Raw genomic sequence first — 24,075 nt, forward strand, 5'->3', positions numbered from 1 at the left:
TAAACAATAAATAAAAAACATTATTACTATTATTATTATTATTATTAAAAATCTAAGTTTTATTGACATTTGTATTTAGTGTCATTAAATCCAAACGTTTGTTTTAAAAATGATATAAAGTCTCAAAAACTAATGAAACAAACACAAATATAAAGATTACATTTAGGAACTTGAGATATTTATTTAGGAACATAATACATATATACACACAAAAATATTTAAACGAACATGTTTATGTTTATCTATATATCTATATATATCTATCTATATATATATATATATATATATATATATATATATATATATATATATATATATATATATATATATATATATATATATATATATATATATAGATAGATATATTAGGGCTGTCAAAAGATTAATCGCGATTAATCGCATCCAAAATAAAAGTTTGTGTTTACATAATATATGTGTGTGTACTCTGTTAATTATTATTTATATATAAATACACACACATTCATGTATATATTTAAGAAATATTTGCATGTATATACTGTATATACATTTATATAATCTATAATATATATAAATATAAATTTTTTATATATAAAAATAATATTTTTTTCTTAAATATATACATGAATGTGTGTATTATGTATTACGTCTTATTATGTAAACACAAACTTTTATTTTGGATGCTTTTGACAGCCCTAATATATATATATATATATATATATATATATATATATATATATATATATATATATATATATATATATATATATATATATATATATATATATATATATATATATATATATATATATATATATATATATATATATATATATATATATATATATATACACACAAACATGTTTATATATATATATATATATATATATATATATATATATATATATATATATATATATATATATATATATATATATTTAGACATAGTTATATAAAACAGTTTGAAAGTTGATAAAAAAAACACCTTGAATATTATTAATGTCCTTTATTGGGCTAAATCGGAATTTAATCTGACATTTTTTAAACCAAAATGTGATAGAAAGAAAGAAAGAAAGAAAGAAAGAAAGAAAGAAAGAAAGAAAGAAAGAAAGAAAGAAAGAAAGAAAGAAAGAAAGAAAGAAAGAAAGAAGTCAATATGTCCATAATCATTGTTCCCATGTGCAGTCGCTGTGCTCATATCAATCGCCGGACACTTGTTTGATGTGGTCAGTCCTGAGAGGAGCGCGTGCGGTGATTGGAGAGGGTGGGACTCCGGCAAGTGCGCTTTATCCTTCCTCTCCAAACACGAGCCAGGTACACACCGAGCTGACAGCCCACTGCGGACAGCCTCCAGCGAACCAACACACGACGGTAAGACCAAAGTTTGCTTCATTCCTCCACTGGTGTTTTGCTGCAGAATGTGGTTGTACAGGACAGCTCAGTCTCTGAGCGCGTCAAGCGGCAGATGCCCGAGGCGCTTCAGCTCGTGTTTGGATCAGGATGAAGCGCGTTATTCACAGCTCAAACTCACACACACCGCGAGGATATGAATGTGACTGACGAGAGCGCAATCTGGGAACAATCTATGTTTATATCTGAGGAAAAGTTGATTTTTGAACGTTTTACAACTTTATCACTTCAAATATTACTTTTGAAATCCACCTCATAATAATATTTGTATTTGTAAAAACCTTCTGAAGAAAAAGGAAAGGTGTTTTTACCCTGTGTTCATATGGTTAAAATCTTATTATAACTATAAAATTGATGTACAAAAGAACAATGGCAACACTTTATTTTACATATGTTAGGCTACATGTAGTTATTAATAATTACATGCAATTAACCCTAAACCAAACCAAAACAAACCTTAACAAACTCGATAAGTGCATGTAGCTACTTAATATTACTCAATACTTAAAATGAAGAATTACATGTTAACAAAGATAATAAAGGGATATACTTTCTATGAAGGTGTCGGTGTTACAGTGTAATTACAGTCTAAAAAATGCTGGGTTAAAAATAACCCAAGTTGGGTTGAAAATGGACTAACCCAGCAATTGGGTTGTTTAAACCCATCATTTGGGTTGTTTTAACCCAGCGGTTGGGTTAAATGTTTGCTTAAAACAACCCAATTGCTGGGTTGGTCCATTTTCAACCCAACTTGGGTTCTTTTTAACCCAGCATTTTTTAGAGTGTATATATTTAAGTTCTGAGTAATATTAAAATGCACTTACTATAGGGTTATGGTAGTGTTAGGGTTATGTAATTATGCATAATTTACTATGGTAAGTATGTAACATATGTAACAAGGACACTGTAAAATAAAGTTCAATTCTCTTCTTACACTTGCTTTCTGAAATAGTGGCATAGACTGTTGTGGTAAGAAGATCAATCTGTGACAGTCAACTCAACCTTTGACTGAGAGTAGCATCAGTTGCCACACTCTCTAAGCACTTCAAGATGTTCACTCACACACACACACACACACACACACACACACACACACACACACACACACACACACACACACACACACACACACACACACACGCGCGCGCGCTGCTGTTTTAGGTGAATCCTCAGTTATTGGCCAGCGTGTCCATGTGTGCATCATGAACTCCCTCCAGAAGCAGAATCCTCACAGCTGGGCTCCAGCTCTGGCTAATGCCCGCTCTAGTAAAACAATGCTAAAGGGGTGGCAGTAAGAGGACACTGACAGAATGAGGGGGGAGGGGTAAGATGAGCCAGACACCAGGCTCTGAACAGATCAGTCTTTAGCATTGCTCTACAATTTAGCGACTTTGTCACTAGATTCATGACTTTTCACAACAGTTTTTCGGAAAAAGCAACTCTATGGACGGCTGGTTCTCATGTAGATCTCCATATCACACTCACTCTGCTGTCTGATAGAACATATGCAAACGAGAACCGCTTCATTGAACCTTCGGATATGCACTATATTATATTAAAATATGTGGGCATGGATTAGGAGAGAATTCTTGTTTTTGAGTAGGCTTAAACTACTTTCCATTGAAAAATACTTGGCAACACTAGATTATAATTGTTTTACTAATATATTAAAATCAAATAATCCTTCCATATCTGGCTGTTTTGATATTATTAGCTGATAACCTGAGTGTCTATGTGAGTATATATTTAATATACTCATAAGAGAATGAGAGAGAGAGAGATGCCTATATATTGACTTTTTATATTTGTATATTATTTTTTAAAATATTTATTAAAAAAATTGAAATGAACTAACCCAGCATTTGGGTTGTTTTAACCCAGCGTTTGGGTTAAATGTTTGCTTAAAAAAACCCAATTGCTGGGTTAAAATAACCCAATCGCTGAGTTAAAACAACCCAATTGCTGGGTTAGTCCATTTTCAACCCAACTTGGGTTCTTTTTAACCCAGCATTTTTTAGTGTACTCATTTTGATATTTAATATTTTTTTAACGTACACTAAAACAGATCATGTGCATAGGTGTGTACACTATAAAATGCTGGGTTAAAAATAACCCAAGTTGGGTTGAAAATGGACTAACCCAGCAATTGGGTTGTTTTAAGCAAACATGTAACCCAACCGCTGGGTTAAAATAACCCAATTGCTGGGTTAGTCCATTTTCAACCCAACTTGGGTTATTTTTAACCCAGCATTTTTTAGAGTGTATAAACAGTATGCAAATAAAGTTGTAATTGTTACAATGCTGACAGTTTTCTGTTGTAATGCTATATTAATAACCTAAAAAAAGATAATGCAATGTCCCAATTTAGATAGTTAAGCAAATGTGTGTCTGTATCAGCCACTAATGACCTGTGTCAGCTGATCACTAACTTACACACTTTAGATTAGGGTCTAATTCTCACTATTTACTATGACTTTTGCCTCAATGAACTCATAATTGCTGCTTAGTAAGGTAGTTGTTCAGTTTAGGTATTGGGTGATTAAGGGATGTAGAATATGATCAGGCATTAATATGTGCTTTATAAGTACTAATAAACAGACAATATCCTATGATAATAAGCAACAACGGGAATGGAACCCTAAAATAAATTGTTAGCATTGATTCTTATTTATAAATGGACACAGTCCCTAAGTATTTTTTTTGTAGTCATGGAAATATAAAAGGCATGATGACTCTGCTTTGATTTATCTGAACACCACCCAGTCCGGTTGATTAAGCAACATTATATTGCAATAGATGAGCGCTCTGTTGCTCCACCATCAGTTCCCGCCCTTCTGCCGCGTCGGGTCGCCTCATGTCATTTATACGTCTGAGTGGCAGGTTATTGCTAATCCAGGTTAACCATACGCCTGGTGGAGGCTTGTCTCTTGAATAAACAGTGTCTGATGGATTGAGGTCCGTGCCCTCTCGTGTGGTCATGTGTGTGTGTGTCTTGTCCGCAGGCCTCCATCGCTGCAGCTCCAGCTCGTAGAATGAGTTACTACTTGGATCCAGTTTCCTCCTGTCAGGCTCTTCAACCGCCCAACTGTCTGGGTGTAATGGTAAGACCCCTCAACCTTGCGCTATAAATCAGCCCTGTTTGGCCTGAGCTGCCCACCACACTAGCCATGTGTATGAAGCAAGTGAACACACACCTCTGTTTGAAGGATTGCTTGACTCGGTCTTACAGCAAACACAAACCCAGAATCTGTTCTCATGATAGTCAGTTCCAGTTAAACGGATGCTCGAGGCTTAATGCCAAATCAATTGTTCATTACAAACATTCCACTTGTCCCTCTTTTTCTTAAAAAAAAGCTCAAATCTGGGTTATAGTGATGCGCTTCCAATGGAAGTGAATGGGGCAATCCATGAGCATTAGATACTTCAATAGTAGAGCCGCAAGAAATTAACCAATTTTATGAAAGCTTGTTTCCGCCAGAGAATAAAAACATATAAAAGGTAATTGTGACTTTTTATCTCAAACTTCTGACTTTTTAATCTTAGAATTGCATTATATAAAGTTAGAAAAAAGTCAGTATTGTGTGATTTAAAGTCGCAATTGCGAGTTATAAAGTCAGTCTTTTTATTCCTCAGAATTGGACTTTATAACTCACAATTACGAGTTTATATCACGATTCTGAGAATAAAAGTCAGAATTGTGTGATATAAAGTCCGAATTATGTGATATAAAGTCCGAATTACGTGATGTAAAGTGATATATTTTATATAAAGTCAGAATTGTGTGATATAAAGTCAGAATTACGAAATAAAAAGTCAGAATTTTGTGATATAAAGTCAGAATCACGTGATATAAAGTCAGAATCACGTGATATAAAGTCCGAATTACGGGATATAAAGTCCGAATTATGTGATATAAAGTCAGAATCACGTGATATAAAGTCAGAATTATGTGATAAAAAGTCAGAATTTTGTGAAATAAAGTCCGAATTACGGGATATAAAGTCCGAATTATGTGATATAAAGTCCGAATTATGTGATATAAAGTCCGAATTATGTGATATAAAGTCAGAATTACGTGATATAAAGTCAGAATTGTGTGATATAAAGTCAGAATCACGAGATAAAAAGTCAGAATTGTGTGATATAAAGTCAGAATTACGTGATATAAAGTCAGAATTTTGTGATATAAAGTCAGAATCACGTGATATAAAGTAAGAATTGTGTGATATAAAGTCAGAATTTTGTGATATAAAGTCAGAATTACGTGATATGCAGTCAGTATTTTGTGATATAAAGTCAGAATTATGTGATAAAAAGTCAGAATTACGTGATATAAAGTCAGAATTACGTGATATAAAGTCAGAATTTTGTGATATAAAGTCAGAATTACGAGATATAAAGTCAGAATTATGAGATATAAAGTCAGAATTATGTGATATAAAGTCAGAATTACGAGATATAAAGTCAGAATTATGTGATATAAAGTTAGAATTACGAGATATAAAGTCAGAATTACGAGATATAAAGTCAGAATTACGTGATATAAAGTCAGAATTACGAGATATAAAGTCAGAATTTTTTGATATAAAGTCAAAATTACGAGATATAAAGTCAGAATTACGTGATATAAAGTCAGAATTGTGTGATATAAAGTCAGAATTGTGTGATATAAAGTCAGAATTACGTGATATAAAGTCAGAATTACGAGATATAAAGTCAGAATTACGAGATATAAAGTCAGAATTGTGTGATATAAAGTCAGAATTACGAGATATAAAGTCAGAATTGTGTGATATAAAGTCAGAATTACGAGATATAAAGTCAGAATTATGTGATATAAAGTCAGAATTACGTGATATAAAGTCAGAATTGTGTGATATAAAGTCAGAATTACGTGATATAAAGTCAGAATTACGAGATATAAAGTCAGAATTACGAGATATAAAGTCAGAATTGTGTGATATAAAGTCAGAATTACGAGATATAAAGTCAGAATTGTGTGATATAAAGTCAGAATTACGAGATATAAAGTCAGAATTATGTGATATAAAGTCAGAATTACGTGATATAAAGTCAGAATTGTGTGATATAAAGTCAGAATTACGTGATATAAAGTCAGAATTACGTGATATAAAGTCAGAATTACGAGATATAAAGTCAGAATTGTGTGATATAAAGTCAGAATTACGTGATATAAAGTCAGAATTATGTGATATAAAGTCAGAATTACGAGATATAAAGTCAGAATTGTGTGATATAAAGTCAGAATTGTGTGATATAAAGTCAGAATTGTGTGATATAAAGTCAGAATTATGTGATATAAAGTCAGAATTGTGTGATATAAAGTCAGAATTGTGTGATATAAAGTCAGAATTGTGTGATATAAAGTCAGAATTGTGTGATATAAAGTCAGAATTGTGTGATATAAAGTCAGAATTGTGTGATATAAAGTCAGAATTGTGTGATATAAAGTCAGAATTGTGTGATATAAAGTCAGAATCGCGTGATATAAAGTCAGAATTATGTGACATAAAGTCAGAATTGCGAGTTATAAAGTCTTTTTTTCCTCAGAATTAGACTTTATAACTCACAATTGTGGGATAAAAAGTCGCAAATATCTTTTAAAATGTTTTATTATGTGGCAGAAACAAGCTTCCATACAATTTTAAACACTGAAACTCTAAAAAAATATATTTTAAATAGTTTTACAGCTCAAATAACATGTTTTGTCACGTTTAGATATAATATTAAGGACTTTGAGACCTTAAGTCTTCAGTCAACTGTTTCCTTTGTTCTAGTTTCCCGCCACTATCAGTTGTCATGGAAACTCATTTAATGAGCACACCAATTTGTAATTAAGTTCATCACCTCGTGTATTTAATTTTCTCTGTTTCTCACTGTCATGGTTCGGTATTGTTTGTGCATTGCACACTGTTTAGTTTGTGTTGATTTTTTGTTGTTGTGGTAATCAGTGCCTCAAATGCTGTTGATTGAGCGTAAAGGATTAGTCGTCATTTATTACTCACCCTCATGTCATTAATCTTCGACCTTCGTTCATCTTCGGAACACAAATTATGATATTTTTGATGATTTTCTATTTAGACAGCTACACCATTACCACTTTCAAGGCCCAGAAAGGTAGTAAAGACATCGTTAAAATAGTCCATGTAGTCCTTTCAACTTTAAAGGGATAGTTCACCCTGAAATGAAAATAAAGCCATATTTTACTCACGCTGTTTTTGTTCCAATGCCCTGTTTCCTTCTATCCATTTCGGACCTCAAAAGCAGAAATTTTTAAAAATAGTCTTGCACGCGCTCCCTCCTATAATTGCAGTGGATAGTGACCAGGCTTATGGTCACTATCTCTCTTTCTCTCAATTTTAATTTGGGTTCCGAAGATGAACAAAGGTCTTACGGGTTTGGAATGACATGAGGGTGAGTAATTAATGACAGAAATTGTAATTTTGGTTGAACTAACCCTTTAACGTGAATTGAATATCCCTTTAAATGTTCAATTAAAACCTCATCGTTATTTTATGTCACAAGAGTAATATTCTAGGCCTGTCACCTCATGTTTCTTGCATGCATGGGTTTCAAATGAATTTACACGAGCAGATGCAAAAGCAGCAGAAAGGTGAATATCAATGGTATTAAATGAATGTGAACCCAAATCTGCCCCTGAACGCAGAACATTGTTTGGACAGGGAACACTGCATGTGACTCGAGAGCTGCGGGCTTTTCTCAATGAGGAAATTGAAATGAATGCACAATACAAAAGGTGCAAGAAGAATTAGTATGGGAATGCTTTAAGGAAAAAAAAACAAAACATTTACCTCCTTTTAACCCCCATCCACCCCGTCTAGGGGTTAGTGGGGTCAAGGCAGTTTGTTGGGTGCTTGTAAAAAGGGAACATTTGAACAGTCCTGGCGAGGAGTCGGTCGGGGCATATTGGGATTCCGCGCAGGTGAGGGCAGAATCAAAGGTGTCTAATAAAGATTCAGGGAGGACATTCAGCCATCAGTATGCACAGACAGGGCTGTTAGTCTTTGAGCCGGAAAGGGTCGCATGCTAATCCACAACCGACTCACCGTTCAACTAATCTGCTCAGGTTGGCCTCGTGGCTTTTGAAATTGAGACGCTTGTCTCCCTCTATGGTCAAAGGCTATGCGGAGGGGGCTTCCCTCCCGGCTCATTCATTTACATGCGGCGCTGAAGAAGAAAAGACATTCTCTGATCTCAGCTCCCCTCTGAACATCCCCTCCACCCCTCTCTCGCTCATGAAGATGAGGGAATCGGAGGAAGACAGACAGATATTGTTTGTGTCATTAGCACTACAGTCAAAAAGAAGGAGATTGCCTGGTGTTATCGTTTCTGCCTAAGTATCTGTTGACACGACACACTTAATTTTTCTTGAGGGTCGTACAAGAGCATTCTATAAAAATCCACTTCATCACGAAATCCACTCCTCCGTTCAGACGTGTCGCAGTTGCGTTCAGGTTCTCTGGGTTGCAAAGCACATTGTAAAAAATGTGTTACCTCGGGGACTGTGAAGAGCATCCACAAAGTGTGCAAAAATCAATCAATCAATCAATCAATCAATCAATCAATCAATCAATCAATCAATCAATCAATCAATCAATCAATCAATCAATCAATCAAGCAATCAATCAATCAATCAATCAATCAATCAATCAATCAATCAATCAATCAATCAATCAATCAATCAATCAATCAGTCATAATTAAAAAACTGAAATAAATGAAAATACTCTGTCAATGCTGTAACAGCACTACTGTATCTACAGTGCAAAACTGATGACAACCAGCGGAGTCTGATTTTCAAATGAATCTTATGAGTTGGTTCTGATTAGTGAGTAAAAAAAAACACATACAACACATCTTTGAAAAAAAAAATCGATTTTCTCATCTTAATGTTCAAAATGTTGAACAATTAAGTTTTTCATGAAATGTACCCACATTCAAGTGTTTATAAAAAAATAATGCATGAAGCTTGAATATTTATACACCGATCAGGCAAAACATTATGACAGGTGAATAACACTGATTATCTCTTCATCACGGCCCCCATTTAGTGCGTGGGACATATTAGGCCGCAAGTGAACATTTTCTCAAAGTTGATGTGTTAGAAGCAGGAAAATTGGGCAAGCGTTAAGATTTGAGCGATTTTGACAAGGGCCAAATTGTGATGGCTAGTCGACTGGGTCAAAGCATCTCCAAAACTGCAGCTCTTGTGGGGTGTTCCCGGTCTGCAGTGGTCAGTCTCTATCAAAAGTGCTCAAGGAAGGAACAGTGGAGAACCGGCGACAGGGTCATGGGCGTCCGAGGCTCATTGATGCACGTGTGGAGTGAAGGCTGGCCCGTGTGGTCAGATCAAACAGACGAGCTACTGGAGCTCAAACTGCTCAAGAAGTTAATGCTGGTTCTGATAGAAAGGTGTCAGAATACACAGAGCATCTCAGTTTGTTGTGTATGGGGCGGCACAGCCGCTGACCAGTGCCCATGCTGACCCCTGTCCACCGCCCAAAGCACCAACAGAGGGCACATGAGCATCAGAACTGGACCAAAGAGCAATGGAAGAAGGTGGCCTGGTCTGATGAATCACGTATTCTTTTACATCACGTGGATGTCCGGGTGCGTGTGCATCGCTTACCTGGGGAACACATGACACCAGGTGCACTATAGGAAGAAGGAAAGTGATGCTTTGGGCAATGTTCTGCTGGGAAACCTTGGGTCCTGCCATGGATGTTACTTTAACACGTACCACCTACCTAAGCATTGTTGCTGACCATGTACACCCTTTCATGAAAACGGTATTCCCTGGTGGCTCTGGCTCTTTCAGCAGATAATGTGCATATCTACTGCAAAGGGGGCACTTGCAAGCGCCCTTCTGAAACTTAAAATGACCAATGGGACACCCTACGGTCTTGTGGGCTTCATGATCGCATGCACTCGGCGGCCATTGTAAGTTCACAAGACTCTAAGTGCATATGAAGTGTGCCATTTGGGACAGGGCCAAACAGACAGAGCAACCAGTGTGACTCTTACGAGCTGGATCTTTTAATGGAATCAAACACGTCAAACCAAAAATGATTCAGGCAGCAGATATAATGTTTCACTAGTGTGTGCAGGACACTATAGTTCATTTCTTTAAGTGAGGAGAGCAAAATAAAGTAAACTGTGACATATAATACCATAAAATTCTTCATCCAGTGACTACCAGTAAAATTTATAAAAATTTGGGTGCAAAATGATTCCGACACTTTGACCTGGGCATGTTTTGCTGAAGTGTTTTCTCTTTAATTGCTAATGCGACCTTTGACCCCACAAACTGAACAAAATGAAGCATTGCTTGGTCATTGGTTGACCTAAATTGGTATTATTGTGTTCTTAAATTGAACAGCTGATTGGTTGATTGTAATCCATTACATCCCTTTCTATCAAAGTTTTCTGACATTATCAAAATGAGTTTGTTCTGACAGTTTAACTCTGAGTTCTGCTCATATTTTATCACCATTTTCCAAACTATAGCAAATAAACTGTGATAATGTGAGAACATTTTGAAGGTGTCTGAATACATTTTGGTTTGACTGTACATTTTATGCATTTGATAGACATATTCAAAGCTTGCATTGGTTTTGAAGCTGACCATATGCATTTTATTAGTTAAGTGTTGTTGAGGCAAAATTTTTAGATCGCATTCCTGCTACCTCTAAAAAAAGTGAAAAGTTCTTTGAGTACCAAACTATTTATGCCTTAGGAAGTTCTAAATGAAGATTTAACGGAACTGTTAAAGAATCTGAATCATTATGCAATTGGAATCAGATTCTGCATTATCGTGGCTCCTTGATTTAGCCATGTCAATGGGGGCAGGGGTGGCATTGCCCTTTGTACTGGACGGGACCCTCCAGCTCCCCATAAATCCTACTGCCGTCCTCCCCACTTCCTCCGTCTCTCCCTCAACCCTCATCTATATCTCCCTCCGCTCTCGACTTCTCGTCTCCACTCCCCATGACTCCAGCCATGGACTTTCAGACAGCCTAACCATGATCCCCTGCAGCCCCCTGCCAATTCTCCAACGACCACAGCTCTATAAAGATGCTGCCGGGTCTTGGCTGATAACCACAGTCTTGCCTCAACAGCAGGCTTTATCAGATGGGCAGTCAGTCAGGCGACGGACAGCACTGGAGACGGAGAGAAGCGAAGAAGACCAGCGGCTTCTGTCACCTCACACACTCCAGTTGACAAGCTATAATAATGGACATACTTTCTCTTTCTTTTTCTCTTTACCTTTTTAAACATGCAGGGAGTCCGAGTCAAGGCCGAGTTCAGAGTATGTTGAGTCCTAGTCAAGACCGAGTTCAGAGTTTGTTGAGTCCGAGTCAAGACAGAGTTCAGAGTATGTTGAGTCTGAGTCAAGAACGAATTCAGAGTATGTTGAGTCCGAGTCAAGACCGAGTTCAGAGTATGTTGAGTCCGAGTCAAGACCGAGTTCAGAGTATGTTGAGTCCGAGTCAAGACCGAGTGCAGAGTATGTTGAGTCCGAGTCAAGACCAAGTTCAGAATATGTTGAGTCCGAGTCAAGGCCGAGTTCAGAGTATGTTGAGTCAGAGTCAAGACCAAGTTCAGAGTATGTTGAGTCCGAGTCAAGACCGAGTTCAGAGTATGTTGAGTCCGAGGCAAGACCGAGATAAGAGTGTGCTAAGTCAGAGTCAAGACCGAGTTCAGAGTATGTTGAGTCTGAGTCAAGACCGAGTGCAGAGTATGTTGAGTCTGAGTCAAGACAGAGTTCAGAGTATGTTGAGTCCGAGTCAAGACCAAGTTCAGAATATGTTGAGTCCGAGTCAAGACCGAGATCAGAGTATATTGAGTCCGAGTCAAGACTGAGTTCAGAGTATATTGAGTCTGAGTCAAGACCGAGTTCAGAGTATGTTGAGTCCGAGTCAAGACCGAGTTCAGAGTATGTTGAGTCCGAGTCGAGACTGAGTTCAGAGTATGTTGAGTCCGAGTCGAGACTGAGTTCAGAGTATGCTGAGTCCGAGTCGAGACTGAGTTCAGAGTATATTGAGTCTGAGTCAAGACCGAGTTCAGAGTATGTTGAGTAAGAGTCAAGACCGAGTTCAGAATATGTTGAGTCCGAGTCAAGACCGAGTTCAGAGTATATTGAGTCCGAGTCAAGACCGAGTTCAGAGTATGTTGAGTCCGAGTCGAGACTGAGTTCAGAGTATGTTGAGTCCGAGTCGAGACTGAGTTCAGAGTATGCTGAGTCCGAGTCGAGACTGAGTTCAGAGTATGTTGAGTCCAAGTCGAGACCGAGTTCAGAGTATATTGAGTCTGAGTCAAGACCGAGTTCAGAGTATGTTGAGTAAGAGTCAAGACCGAGTTCAGAATATGTTGAGTCCGAGTCAAGACCGAGTTCAGAGTATGTTGAGTCCGAGTCAAGACAGAGTTCAGAGTATATTGAGTCTGAGTCGAGACCGAGTTCAGAGTATATTGAGTCTGAGTCAAGACCGAGTTCAGAGTATGTTGAGTAAGAGTCAAGACCGAGTTCAGAGTATATTGAGTCTGAGTCAAGACCGAGTTCAGAGTATGTTGAGTCCGAGTCAAGACAGAGTTCAGAGTATATTGAGTCTGAGTCGAGACCGAGTTCAGAGTATATTGAGTCTGAGTCAAGACCGAGTTCAGAATATGTTGAGTCCGAGTCAAGACTGAGTTCAGAGTATGTTGAGTCAGAGTCGAGACCGAGTTCAGAGTATATTGAGTCTGAGTCAAGACCGAGTTTAGAGTATGTTGAGTCCGAGTCAAGACAGAGTTCAGAGTATGTTAAGTAAGAGTCAAGACCGAGTTCAGAGTATGTTGAGTCAGAGTCAAGACTGAGTGCAGAGTATGTTGAGTCTGAGTCAAGACCGAGTTCAGAGTATGTTGAGTCCGAGTCGAGACCGAGTTCAGAGTATGTTGAGTCCGAGTCAAGACTGAGTTCAGAGTATGTTGAGTCCGAGTGGAGACCGAGTTCAGAGTATATTGAGTCTGAGTCAAGACCGAGTTCAGAGTATGTTGAGTAAGAGTCAAGACAGAGTTCAGAATATGTTGAGTCCGAGTCAAGACCGAGTTCAGAGTATTTTGAGTCCGAGTCAAGACAGAGTTCAGAGTATATTGAGTCTGAGTCGAGACCGAGTTCAGAGTATATTGAGTAAGAGTCAAGACCGAGTTCAGAGTATATTGAGTCTGAGTCAAGACCGAGTTCAGAGTATGTTGAGTCCGAGTCAAGACAGAGTTCAGAGTATATTGAGTCTGAGTCGAGACCGAGTTCAGAGTATATTGAGTCTGAGTCAAGACCGAGTTCAGAGTATATTGAGTCTGAGTCGAGACCGAGTTCAGAGTATGTTGAGTCTGAGTCAAGACCGAGTTCAGAGTATGTTGAGTCCGAGTCGAGACCGAGTTTAGAGTATGTTGAGTCCGAGTCGAGACCGAGTTCAGAGTATGTTGAGTCCGAGTCAAGACTGAGTTCAGAGTATGTTGAGTCCGAGTCAAGACTGAGTTCAGAGTATGTTGAGTCCGAGTCGAGACCGAGTTCAGAGTATGTTGAGTCCGAGTCGAGACCGAGTTCAGAGTATGTTGAGTTTGAGTCAAGACCGAGTTCAGAGTATGTTGAGTCTGAGTCGAGACCGAGTTCAGAGTATGTTGAGTCCGAGTCGAGACCGAGTTCAGAGTATGTTGAGTCCGAGTCGAGACCGAGTTCAGAGTATGTTGAGTCCGAGTCGAGACCGAGTTCAGAGTATGTTGAGTCCGAGTCGAGACCGAGTTCAGAGTATGTTGAGTCCGAGTCGAGACCGAGTTCAGAGTATGTTGAGTTTGAGTCAAGACCGAGTTCAGAGTATGTTGAGTCCGAGTCGAGACCGAGTTCAGATACCCGTGAGACTTATGACTGGTTGTGTGGTCACATTTTAAAACTTCAGTCCCCAATTATTGTGTCTGCATGCACTGAAAACAAAGTGTAAGATTTTAAACAATTTACAATTTTTTTTTAGTAAATTTAACAAAAATGACTTCAAGTAACACATTCAATTAATTACTCATTTAAACAGATTCTGGATTTAATAAGTATTATGAGTAATATATAATGCCAATGCTATAATGCTATGCTATAAGCCATGTTAGTAAAAACTGATGCTGCAGATGCTCTAAATGAACTACATGGCACCTGTGGCAGGACACACATCAAATTATTATTTGCTCCACAACCAGTCACGCTGAACACTTAGGTCTTGATAAATCATATCAAAGAAGGCTTGCAGTTTCGTTGGAATGGAAACCTCTCTTTTCTGCAGGCAGATAACATTTCAGACAGATAAATCTAGAGCAGACGAACGCGCTTGCCCTGCATTAATGCTGATTTATTCACCGCAAAGATGCTTTAGATATGCTGATACCAGTTAACCTGTTCCTGTACCCAGCAGTTCACAACATGAATCAAAACCCCACTGAAAATGGGACATCATTTTTTGAATCATGCGTGTGGCTGCAGATTGCATATCGGGTTTCTAAAGCAGAGCGAACAAGAATGCACAATAGTCTGAAGGTCCGTTATGCTTCGGTCACAGAAACCGCATTGTTTCATTAATCTTAAACATTCTCTTCAAGACGTTAACCAAGACTGTCAACAACCCGAGGACAATGAGTGTTTACTGTACACTCACAATTACATGTGATGGCATGCGCTTTATGCCAAAGGAAGTCGATTTGCCTGTTTCAATGGACCTTTATCTGCAGCAAATTGTTTTGTATGCGGTATTTACCCTTCGAACATAGGCTGTAGAAAACATCGCGCAGATGGAGAACTGTTTGTGATCAGCTGGCCTCTGGAGGATTTCGGAGGGTTTAATTCATTTAGAGCATCAACAATTCGCTTCTGCATGTTTACTGGCTTTTTATTAAAGGCCAGAGTTGATCCTTGAGCCGGCTAAAACAGAAAACATTGATTGATATTTGAATTATTTTATAAATAATCAGCCATTTGTTCTGTTTTGTGTAAATCATGAGAAATCACACTTTTCTGTGAGATAAAAGAGCTCGATGATTTTGGTTTTGTGACTTTACATTTCAGCACTGGTTGTGACATGCAAATAACCTGTTCTTGAAGAATAGGGGTGGATTGGACGTGACAGAAAACTCTAAAGCAAACATTTGCATATGTAAACGTTTCTTAGAAAAGAAAAACACTCCACTAACATCATAAGAGGACTTCAGAAAAAACCAAAACGAAAAAAAAAATCTAAATGGGTATGACCCCAATAAGGAACCGGTTGACTCAGCAAAGTTCTCCACTAGTGTGTCTCTTTTTCGACTGTCTGACTTCCCCTTCTCCTGGCCTGACGTCAGAGTCCCACCGAGATCAAAAGAATGAAAATGCTTCTCAAGCGCTTTGCTTCAACAGAAACTCAATCTGCCTCAGGCCACACAGGGAATTCCATATGTAAAAATCTTTGCTGGTCGCCGGTGGCAAGCGGTCATGAATGAAACCCCTTGAAAGACGAGAGCTTTGACACAAAAAAAGTAGTCAAATGTATATTTCCATCACTATTCTGAGCTTAAAGTGCTGCAAAACTGCAACATTAACCAACCATCTCTGCGGCTTTCCCAGTAAAAAAATCAGCATCGGAGCTTTCTTGTTTGTCCAGGAGTCAGTGGGATGTTTGCAGTAGTTTGTGCTTCTGTCTTGTTTCTGTAGAGGGCGAGTGGCGGGATGGGAGTTTCTCTGGTTCCACATATGCAGGCTCCTGCTGTGTGCCACCCACTGAACCCGGCTCCACCCAGACCCCTGTACGCCCACCACATCACCCTGCAGGAGGTGCCCAATGGACCCGAATACAGCCCTAACGGTAAGACATCAGGAGCCGTGGGTGTGTGTGTGTGTGTGTGTGTTGAGTGTATTGGGAGTGTTTGCAGGATATAAAGGGGAACTGCAAGTCTTATGTTATATTTTCTGGATTATTAATAAATGATGTTCGGACAATCTTCATTGGATAATCTTTACATAATTTTAAACAATTTGCCTTTATTGGATTATTACCATATATTATTTTTTACCATATATTACATAAATAGATTACAGAATATATATATATATATATATATATATATATATATATATATATATATATATATATATATATATATATATATATATATATATATATATATATATATATATATATATATATATATATATATATACATACATACATACATACATACATACAGTACATAATTATATATAAATTGTAGATAAAATAATGTTAAGATTTTAAAAATGATGAGGATAATAATAATAATAATAATAATAATAATAATAATAATAATAATACATGAAAAATTGTATATATTAAACAATATAAATAATTAATTTAAATCATTGTTTTAATAATTAACTATAATTATATCATAAATAATACATTATTTATGTATATATAAAATTTTTACTTAAAAAATATGTATAAGGCAAGAAAGGTAAATTATACACAAATTATATAATATACATAAAATAATGTAAATATTATCCAATTATGAGGATAATAATAATAAATGAAATATTTAATATCTTAAATCATTTTATGTAATATATATATATAATTAATAAAATAAAATTAATATATAAAATAATAATTAATATATAAAATAATTAATGTGTTATGTATTATATAACCATAATTAATTTGTTTAAACAATTATTTTTATTTATTTATTTATAAAATAAGATATCAAATATTAAATGTATTATTATTATTATTATTATTATTATTATTATTATTATTATTATTATTATTATTATTGGATTATTTTATCTTCTTCTGTTATGCACAATTCATCGATTCACGTAATTTCCAAATTTAAAAATACCCCTTATTTACTTGCTCTACGTTCAAAATGACTTTCCTTTTCGTGTGACATCACAAAACCCTTTTTATTGGTCCAGACAATTCCAGATCGATACAATCCTTCCATCCAACACTTCATCTCATTGAAAATCCTGTTTCACTCTAAAAATGTCATATTTGAGAAGTAAATTGTGTTGCGAGTAGTTTCACATTGATTTTAAAGTGCAGGGATACTGCACGGCCTAGAATGAGGTCAATACACTCCTGACACAATGTAAAGTTGAAGACTGTTTAGAGTAAAACAGATCTGTGTGTGTGCAACGTGCATGTGCGCGCAAACACACACTTGAGTTTTTGAGGAGGAGGAAACTGTGAGGCATCTGGTAAAAGCATCTCTTTGGGGGTCAATGTCCCTGTCATCCCCCAGAGAACAATGTTTTCTCTGCCACACTCAGTGTATGCGTGAGTGTGTGTGTGTGTGTGTGTGTGTGTGTGTGTGTGTGACGTTAGATGGGGGAGGTGACTGTATGCTCAGGATTTTTTTGTCCAGGACATTTTTTTTAATGTTTATTCAAAATGAGTACATTCCTCCCAGTTTGACATCAACCTCCCTGCTTTTCAAAAATGCTGGAAAAATGTGTGTGTGTGTGTCGGGGTGGACACAGCAGTGGCACCAACTATCAGTTGACACCTCCCCAAACGGGACACAAGGCCACAAGGGTACAAGGGCGCGAGGGCTCAGCAGCGGCCGTCCTTTTCCCAAGCCTCAGAGCCCCTGGGGGAGCAGGAGGGGGATCGGACCGGGTCGGGTTTGATGGGATCTGCTGATGTTTGTTGCTGGAGACACTCACTAAAAGCCTCCAGCTTCGCCTGAGTATGTTGCACCATCATAAACAATGTGAACTGGAAAGAAGCGACCTCTTGAACTTTTCCTCGGAGGTGATGCATGTGAGGGCCGAGCTCTGCGAACGTTCTGATGTTTGGTGTTTTATTTAATCCGATGGGCCGTGTGTTTAGAGAGTCTTTAGGAGGCTGAAACATGAAGAATCCAGAGAGGTTGTTTCTCGGTTGTTTCTTTAGTCACGGGTGAGGCACAGTTTAGTCAAGTCTAAACCAACGAACGTGCTCGCCTGTGTGAGACGGTAACCTCAAAACACACTCTTGAACTGTCATCCAAGCCACCGCATGCAAAAACCGTTGGACTGCTACAGCTGTTAGTCAGACTGAAACGGGCCGCCCTCCTGTCACCCTCACGCTCTGGTCTGGAGCAGTTACTCTGACTTTTTACCTTATTCTTTGATCTAGAGTCATCAGACATGCATGGAAACAGGAATAATGCACACTCGTTTTTTTTTTGAAAAGAAAGGGTTGTCACTTTAATACACTTTTTGCTGGACCATTAAAAATGTATTTAACCCTCTATGGTACGCGATATGATTTCAATGAGGAAAAAAATATTTGTGGTGTTTTTCCTGCTTAAAATAGGACACTATAACAATAGCGATAAAAAAAAAAGGCAAGGCAACATTGTACCACAATGGACACATTTAAACATTTGACATTTTCATGTAGAAAAACTAAATACATTTATTGAAAACATAGATTTTTTTAACCAGACACCTGAACAAACACATTTATCCAGTTTATAATGTATTACAAATTTCATATTTAATAAAAAAGTATGGACCCACTTTATATTAGGTGGCCTTAACTACTATGTACTAACATTTTAATTAATCATTTGATACAATTCACTTATTGTGGACATACATGTTTTTACATTGTACTTACATTTAAAAAAATACCTGCATGTAATTACATCTGTAATTAAGTTCTGTTACATTTGTAATTACACTGTTGACACTTCCCTTACACCTAACCCTACCCTTAAACTTACCCATACCACCACACCTGTCCCTAACCTTACCCTTAAACTTACCCATACCACCACACCTGTCCCTAACCCTACCCTTAAACTTACCCAGACCACCACACCTGTCCCTAACCCTACCCTTAAACTTACCCATACCACCACACCTGCCCCTAACCCTACCCTTAAACTTACCCACACCACCACACCTGTCCCTAACCCTACCCTTAAACTTACCCATACCACCACACCTGTCCCTAACCCTACCCTTAAACTTACCCACACCACCACACCTGTCCCTAACCCTACCCTTAAACTTACCCAGACCACCACACCTGTCCCTAACCCTACCCTTAAACTTACCCACACCACCACACCTGTCCCTAACCCTACCCTTAAACTTACCCATACCACCACACCTGTCCCTAACCTTACCCTTAAACTTACCCATACCACCACACCTGTCCCTAACCTTACCCTTAAACTTACCCATACCACCACACCTGTCCCTAACCCTACCCTTAAACTTACCCAGACCACCACACCTGTCCCTAACCCTACCCTTAAACTTACCCACACCACCACACCTGTCCCTAACCCTACCCTTAAACTTACTCATACCACCACACCTGTCCCTAACCCTACCCTTAAACTTACCCACACCACCACACCTGTCCCTAACCCTACCCTTAAACTTACCCATACCACCACACCTGTCCCTAACTTTACCCTTAAACTTACCCATACCACCACACCTGTCCCTAACCTTACCCTTAAACTTACCCACACCACCACACCTGTCCCTAACCCTACCCGTATCCCACCTCAATATCAGGAAAGGTTTTTTGCAATACAATTTGAACACAGTAAGTACATTGTACTTATTTTTTGATGTAAGTACATAGTACTTAAGGCCACCTAATATAAAGTGGGGCCAAAAGGGGACCATTTCAAATTCAGCTGTTACTCTCAGGCAACATTGTACCATCGTGGAACACAAGTATTACCAAACCATCTCATCAAGTTAGCATGTCAAGTTATCATATCAAGATATCATGTCAAGTTATCATATCCATCTTCATCCTCATCTCCATCTTCGATCTCTCCCTGCCGGATTGTCACTACAACCTCATCTTCCTCATCACATGACACCTCATCCTCACCCTCATTGGTTGTGTTTTATACCTTTTTTTAAGCGCTATAGAAAATGTGCAGATCATAATATGTGCATTTATAGTATGTGAATTACTATTCTTATACATGCATTACAAAATCATGCAAAAATGCAAATAAATTTAGAGAATTCTAGCTCTTTTCTTTACAAATATACTATATTTGTACCCAACCCAGTGTGTCTGGCATGGCCTTATGCGATTCCATTATGGTACAATGTTCCCTTGAGGCAACACACAGTTTTTTGTTATTTACTCTAAAACATTTGATGATATATAATGTAAAGTTCTTCAAAATACTTCTTTACTTACCGGTGAAGGTGACTCATATTTTTTGTGGGTGATTAACTGGACGGAAATTAGTGAAAAATGCACTTTTCATTGGAGAAAATATGGAGCCATGTGACCTGTGCACAAAATGGACCCCTGAAATGGACCCCTGTGGGTCATGTGACCAATTTTTTGCACTTTCATTGATTAGTATTTGAGTTCTTCTTCCCTGAGATAGGTTTGACCAATAAATTGGTGTTTCATTTTATTAAAAATAAACTAAATATTGGAGGCAACACCGTACCATAGAGGGTTAAATGCATGAAAGATTAATCAGAAATGACGCTTAAAGGGGCACTTCAGCGCTGGGAAGATGAATGTGTATTCAAACTGGGTCATTTATGTAGTAGAAATGTGAAATTATTTTTGAATTTGGTGCCTTCTAGACTGAGACAAGACAGAAAACGTTTTTTTTTGTCTCATGTTGATGAAAGACAACAACTCCCAGAATGCACTTGCTTCGCTGCCCAACGAGGCCACACCCAAAGCCACGGCCACTGGTTATCACTTGCCCACCAATACACCGCCCCCACCGTCATTTGATTTTCATACTAATACAATAATTTTGTTCAGTTTAAGAATAAACACTACAATTAAAAACTGTGTCTTTTCAAGAAAGTGTGAGTGAGCCGAACGAAAGTCACGTCACAGACGCAGCAGGAGTCAGATTTCATTCATCACGAGCGAAGAGCTGAGCAGAGCTGAGGTGAGCGCGGCAGTCATTCACGACGCATGTCCAGTATGGCGCGTTTTCAGATCATGCCCATAGAAGCTTAACTTTCATAGGAATTCATTGAAAAGTTGAAACACTCACTTTGCTCCGCACCGCTCCGTTATGAATGCCCGAGGCCGAGCCGAGCGCATTTACATTCTGTAAGTGAGATCCCACCCCTGTGGGCGGGTTGATGAGCTCCGCCATAACTTCCGCTAAGTGAGGTCAAAATACGAGCGTATAGATATATCGATTGTAGATGCCTCATTCTACAGATCTACGTATACATCTATGACCACGCTCGTATTTTGACCTCACTTAGCGGAAGTTATGGCGGAGCTCAGAGATGATCACGTTCGTCTGATAAGAGGTAAAATAATAGCATAAATACTGCTCGGTTTCTCGCAGAAACGGATCGTTTCGCTTGATAAGACCCTTATTCATTGTCTGGTATCGTTTAAAGCCCTTTGAAGCTGCACTGAAACTGTCATTTGGACCTTGAACCGTTTGGAACCCATTGAAGTCCATTATATAGAGAAAAATCCTGGAATGTTTTCATCAAAAACCTTAATTTATTTTCGACTGCAGAAAGAAAGACATGGACATCTTGGATGACATGGGGGTGAGTAAATGATCAGCAAAAGTTTATTTAAAAGGGAACTAATCCTTTAATGCTAAATCGCTGAAGTAACCCTTTAAAGTGTGTTTTAGTTTAGCATAAATGCTTGTCAGTACATCTGAAGATGTTCTGAAGTCCTACTTAAAGGGTTAGTTCACCCAAAAATGAAAATTCTGTCATTAATTACTTACCCTCATGTTGTTCGACACCCGTCAGACCTCCGTTCATCTTCGGAACACAAATTAAGATATTTTAGTGTAAATCTGATGGCTCTGAAAGGCCTCCATTGACACATTGGCACGGTTCACTCTCAAGACCCTTAAAAGGTACTAAAGACGTCGTTACAAAGTCCATCTCACTACAGTGGTTCTAAAATAACTTTATGAATCGGCGACACTAGTTTTTGTGCGCAAAAAAACCCTAAGCGTTATGAATCAGCGAGTCGATTCAGCGGTTTGAATCGCCAAATTTCTGCAGTTTTAGAACCACTGTAGTGAGATGGACTTTGTAACGACGTCTTTAGTACCTTTTAAGGGTCTTGAGAGTGAACCGTGGCATTGTGTCAATGGAGGCCTTTCAGAGCCATCAGATTTACACTAAAATATCTTCATTTGTGTTCTGAAGATGAACGGAGGTCTGACGGGTGTCGAACGACATGAGGGTAAGTAATTAATGACAGAATTTTCATTTTTGGGTGAACTAATCCTTTAAGAGGGTTTCAAAAGCACTCTATTAATTTAATTTAATATAACATTTTCATTCAGTTGAAAATAACAAGCAATTCAGAGTCTGATAACAATACATTCAGTTCGCACTGAAAGGTTTAGTTAAAGGTTTACTTCAACCAAAAAATAAAAATTCTGTCATTACTCATCCTCATGTCGTTCCAAATCGGTAAGATTTCGGTTCATCCTCAAAACACAAACAAAGATATATTTGAATGAAATCTGAGATATTTCTGTCCTTGCATTTAAAGTCTATTCCCTCAAACTCTATGGGCCCTTTCCTACACCCGGCACAATGCGACGGCGGTGTTTTTTGCTAGTTTCAGCCTGACAGTTCTCATTTTCACGTCCAGCTTTTGTGCGTAGCCTGCATTGTGCTCTCTTAGTTTCTGGAAACTGTTCTCCGTAAAATGTGCAGCACACAGATCAATGTTGGGGTTGTAATGTTTAGGAACAGTGTTAAAAATAAGTTAACCACTCCAAGTTCGATAGCCTTAAAGGGATAGTTCACCCAAAAACGAAATTTGTATGTTTATCTGCTTACCCCCAGGGCATCCAAGATGTAGTTGTCTTTGTTTCTTCAGTAGAACACAAATTAAGATTTTTAACTGTTTTTCAACCGTTTCAGTGTGATAGTCGTATAATGCATGTCAAAGGGGATATTTTAGAGTATGAGAGCAATGAGAGTAAAAACACAGACATACGAATCCTTATTAACCCATGCGGCTCGTGGCAACACATTGATGTCTTAAGACACGAAATGATCCGTTTCTGCGAGAAACCCAACAGTATTTATGTTATTTTTTTACCTCTTATCAGACGAATGTCATCTAGTATTCCCAGCGCCATAACTTCCGGCGAATAAGGTCAAAATACTTGCGCGATCAAAGATATATATATGTAGATGCCTCATTCGACCGATCCGCGCAGGCACTAATGAGGAATCTATGTATATATATATGATCGCGCCGGTATTTTGCATGTATTTTGACCTTAATATATGTTAATATAATATATAATTAATATAAATATGGATATTTTTCTTACACAAACGCATCGATTCGCTTCAGAAGGCCTTTATTAACACCCCAGAGCCGCGTGGAGCACGTTATTTGACGGACAGATGGACTTCAAAAACAGAGCAACTATTACTGCTATTATAATGCTTGGATTAGCCAGAACATTTTTAATATAACTCAGATTTTATTCGTCTGAAAGAAGAATGTCATATACACCTTGGATAAATCATGGGCTAATTTTCATTTTTTGGGTGAACTATCCCTTTAAGAAGGTCAAACTAATGAGTTTTGGAAATATGGAAAAAACAGTGTCTCTTTGACATAACAAAGTCGTTCGTTGTAGTTCT

General features: G+C 37.8%; 1 protein-coding gene across 2 annotated transcripts in view; it reads left to right on the plus strand.

Moving 5' to 3' along the window:
* Nucleotides 1–1,177: 1,177 nt before the first annotated feature.
* The window catches only part of ets1 (v-ets avian erythroblastosis virus E26 oncogene homolog 1), a 72,091-nt gene continuing 49,193 nt past the window's right edge, over nt 1,178–24,075 (plus strand). The window contains exons 1-3 of one of the 2 annotated variants that reach the window (XM_079825903.1): nt 1,178–1,350; nt 4,392–4,490; nt 16,135–16,285. In XM_079825903.1, coding sequence (XP_079682029.1) covers nt 1,201–1,350; nt 4,392–4,490; nt 16,135–16,285 — 400 coding nt within the window. In that variant the 5' untranslated portion in view covers nt 1,178–1,200. The remainder of the gene's footprint in view (nt 1,351–4,391; nt 4,491–16,134; nt 16,286–24,075) is intronic. The other variant, XM_079825907.1, reaches the window with a different exon arrangement.

Source organism: Gobio gobio (assembly GCF_949357685.1).
Source record: "Gobio gobio genome assembly, chromosome: 9".
In the NCBI taxonomy this organism is placed as follows: Eukaryota; Metazoa; Chordata; class Actinopteri; order Cypriniformes; family Gobionidae; genus Gobio; species Gobio gobio.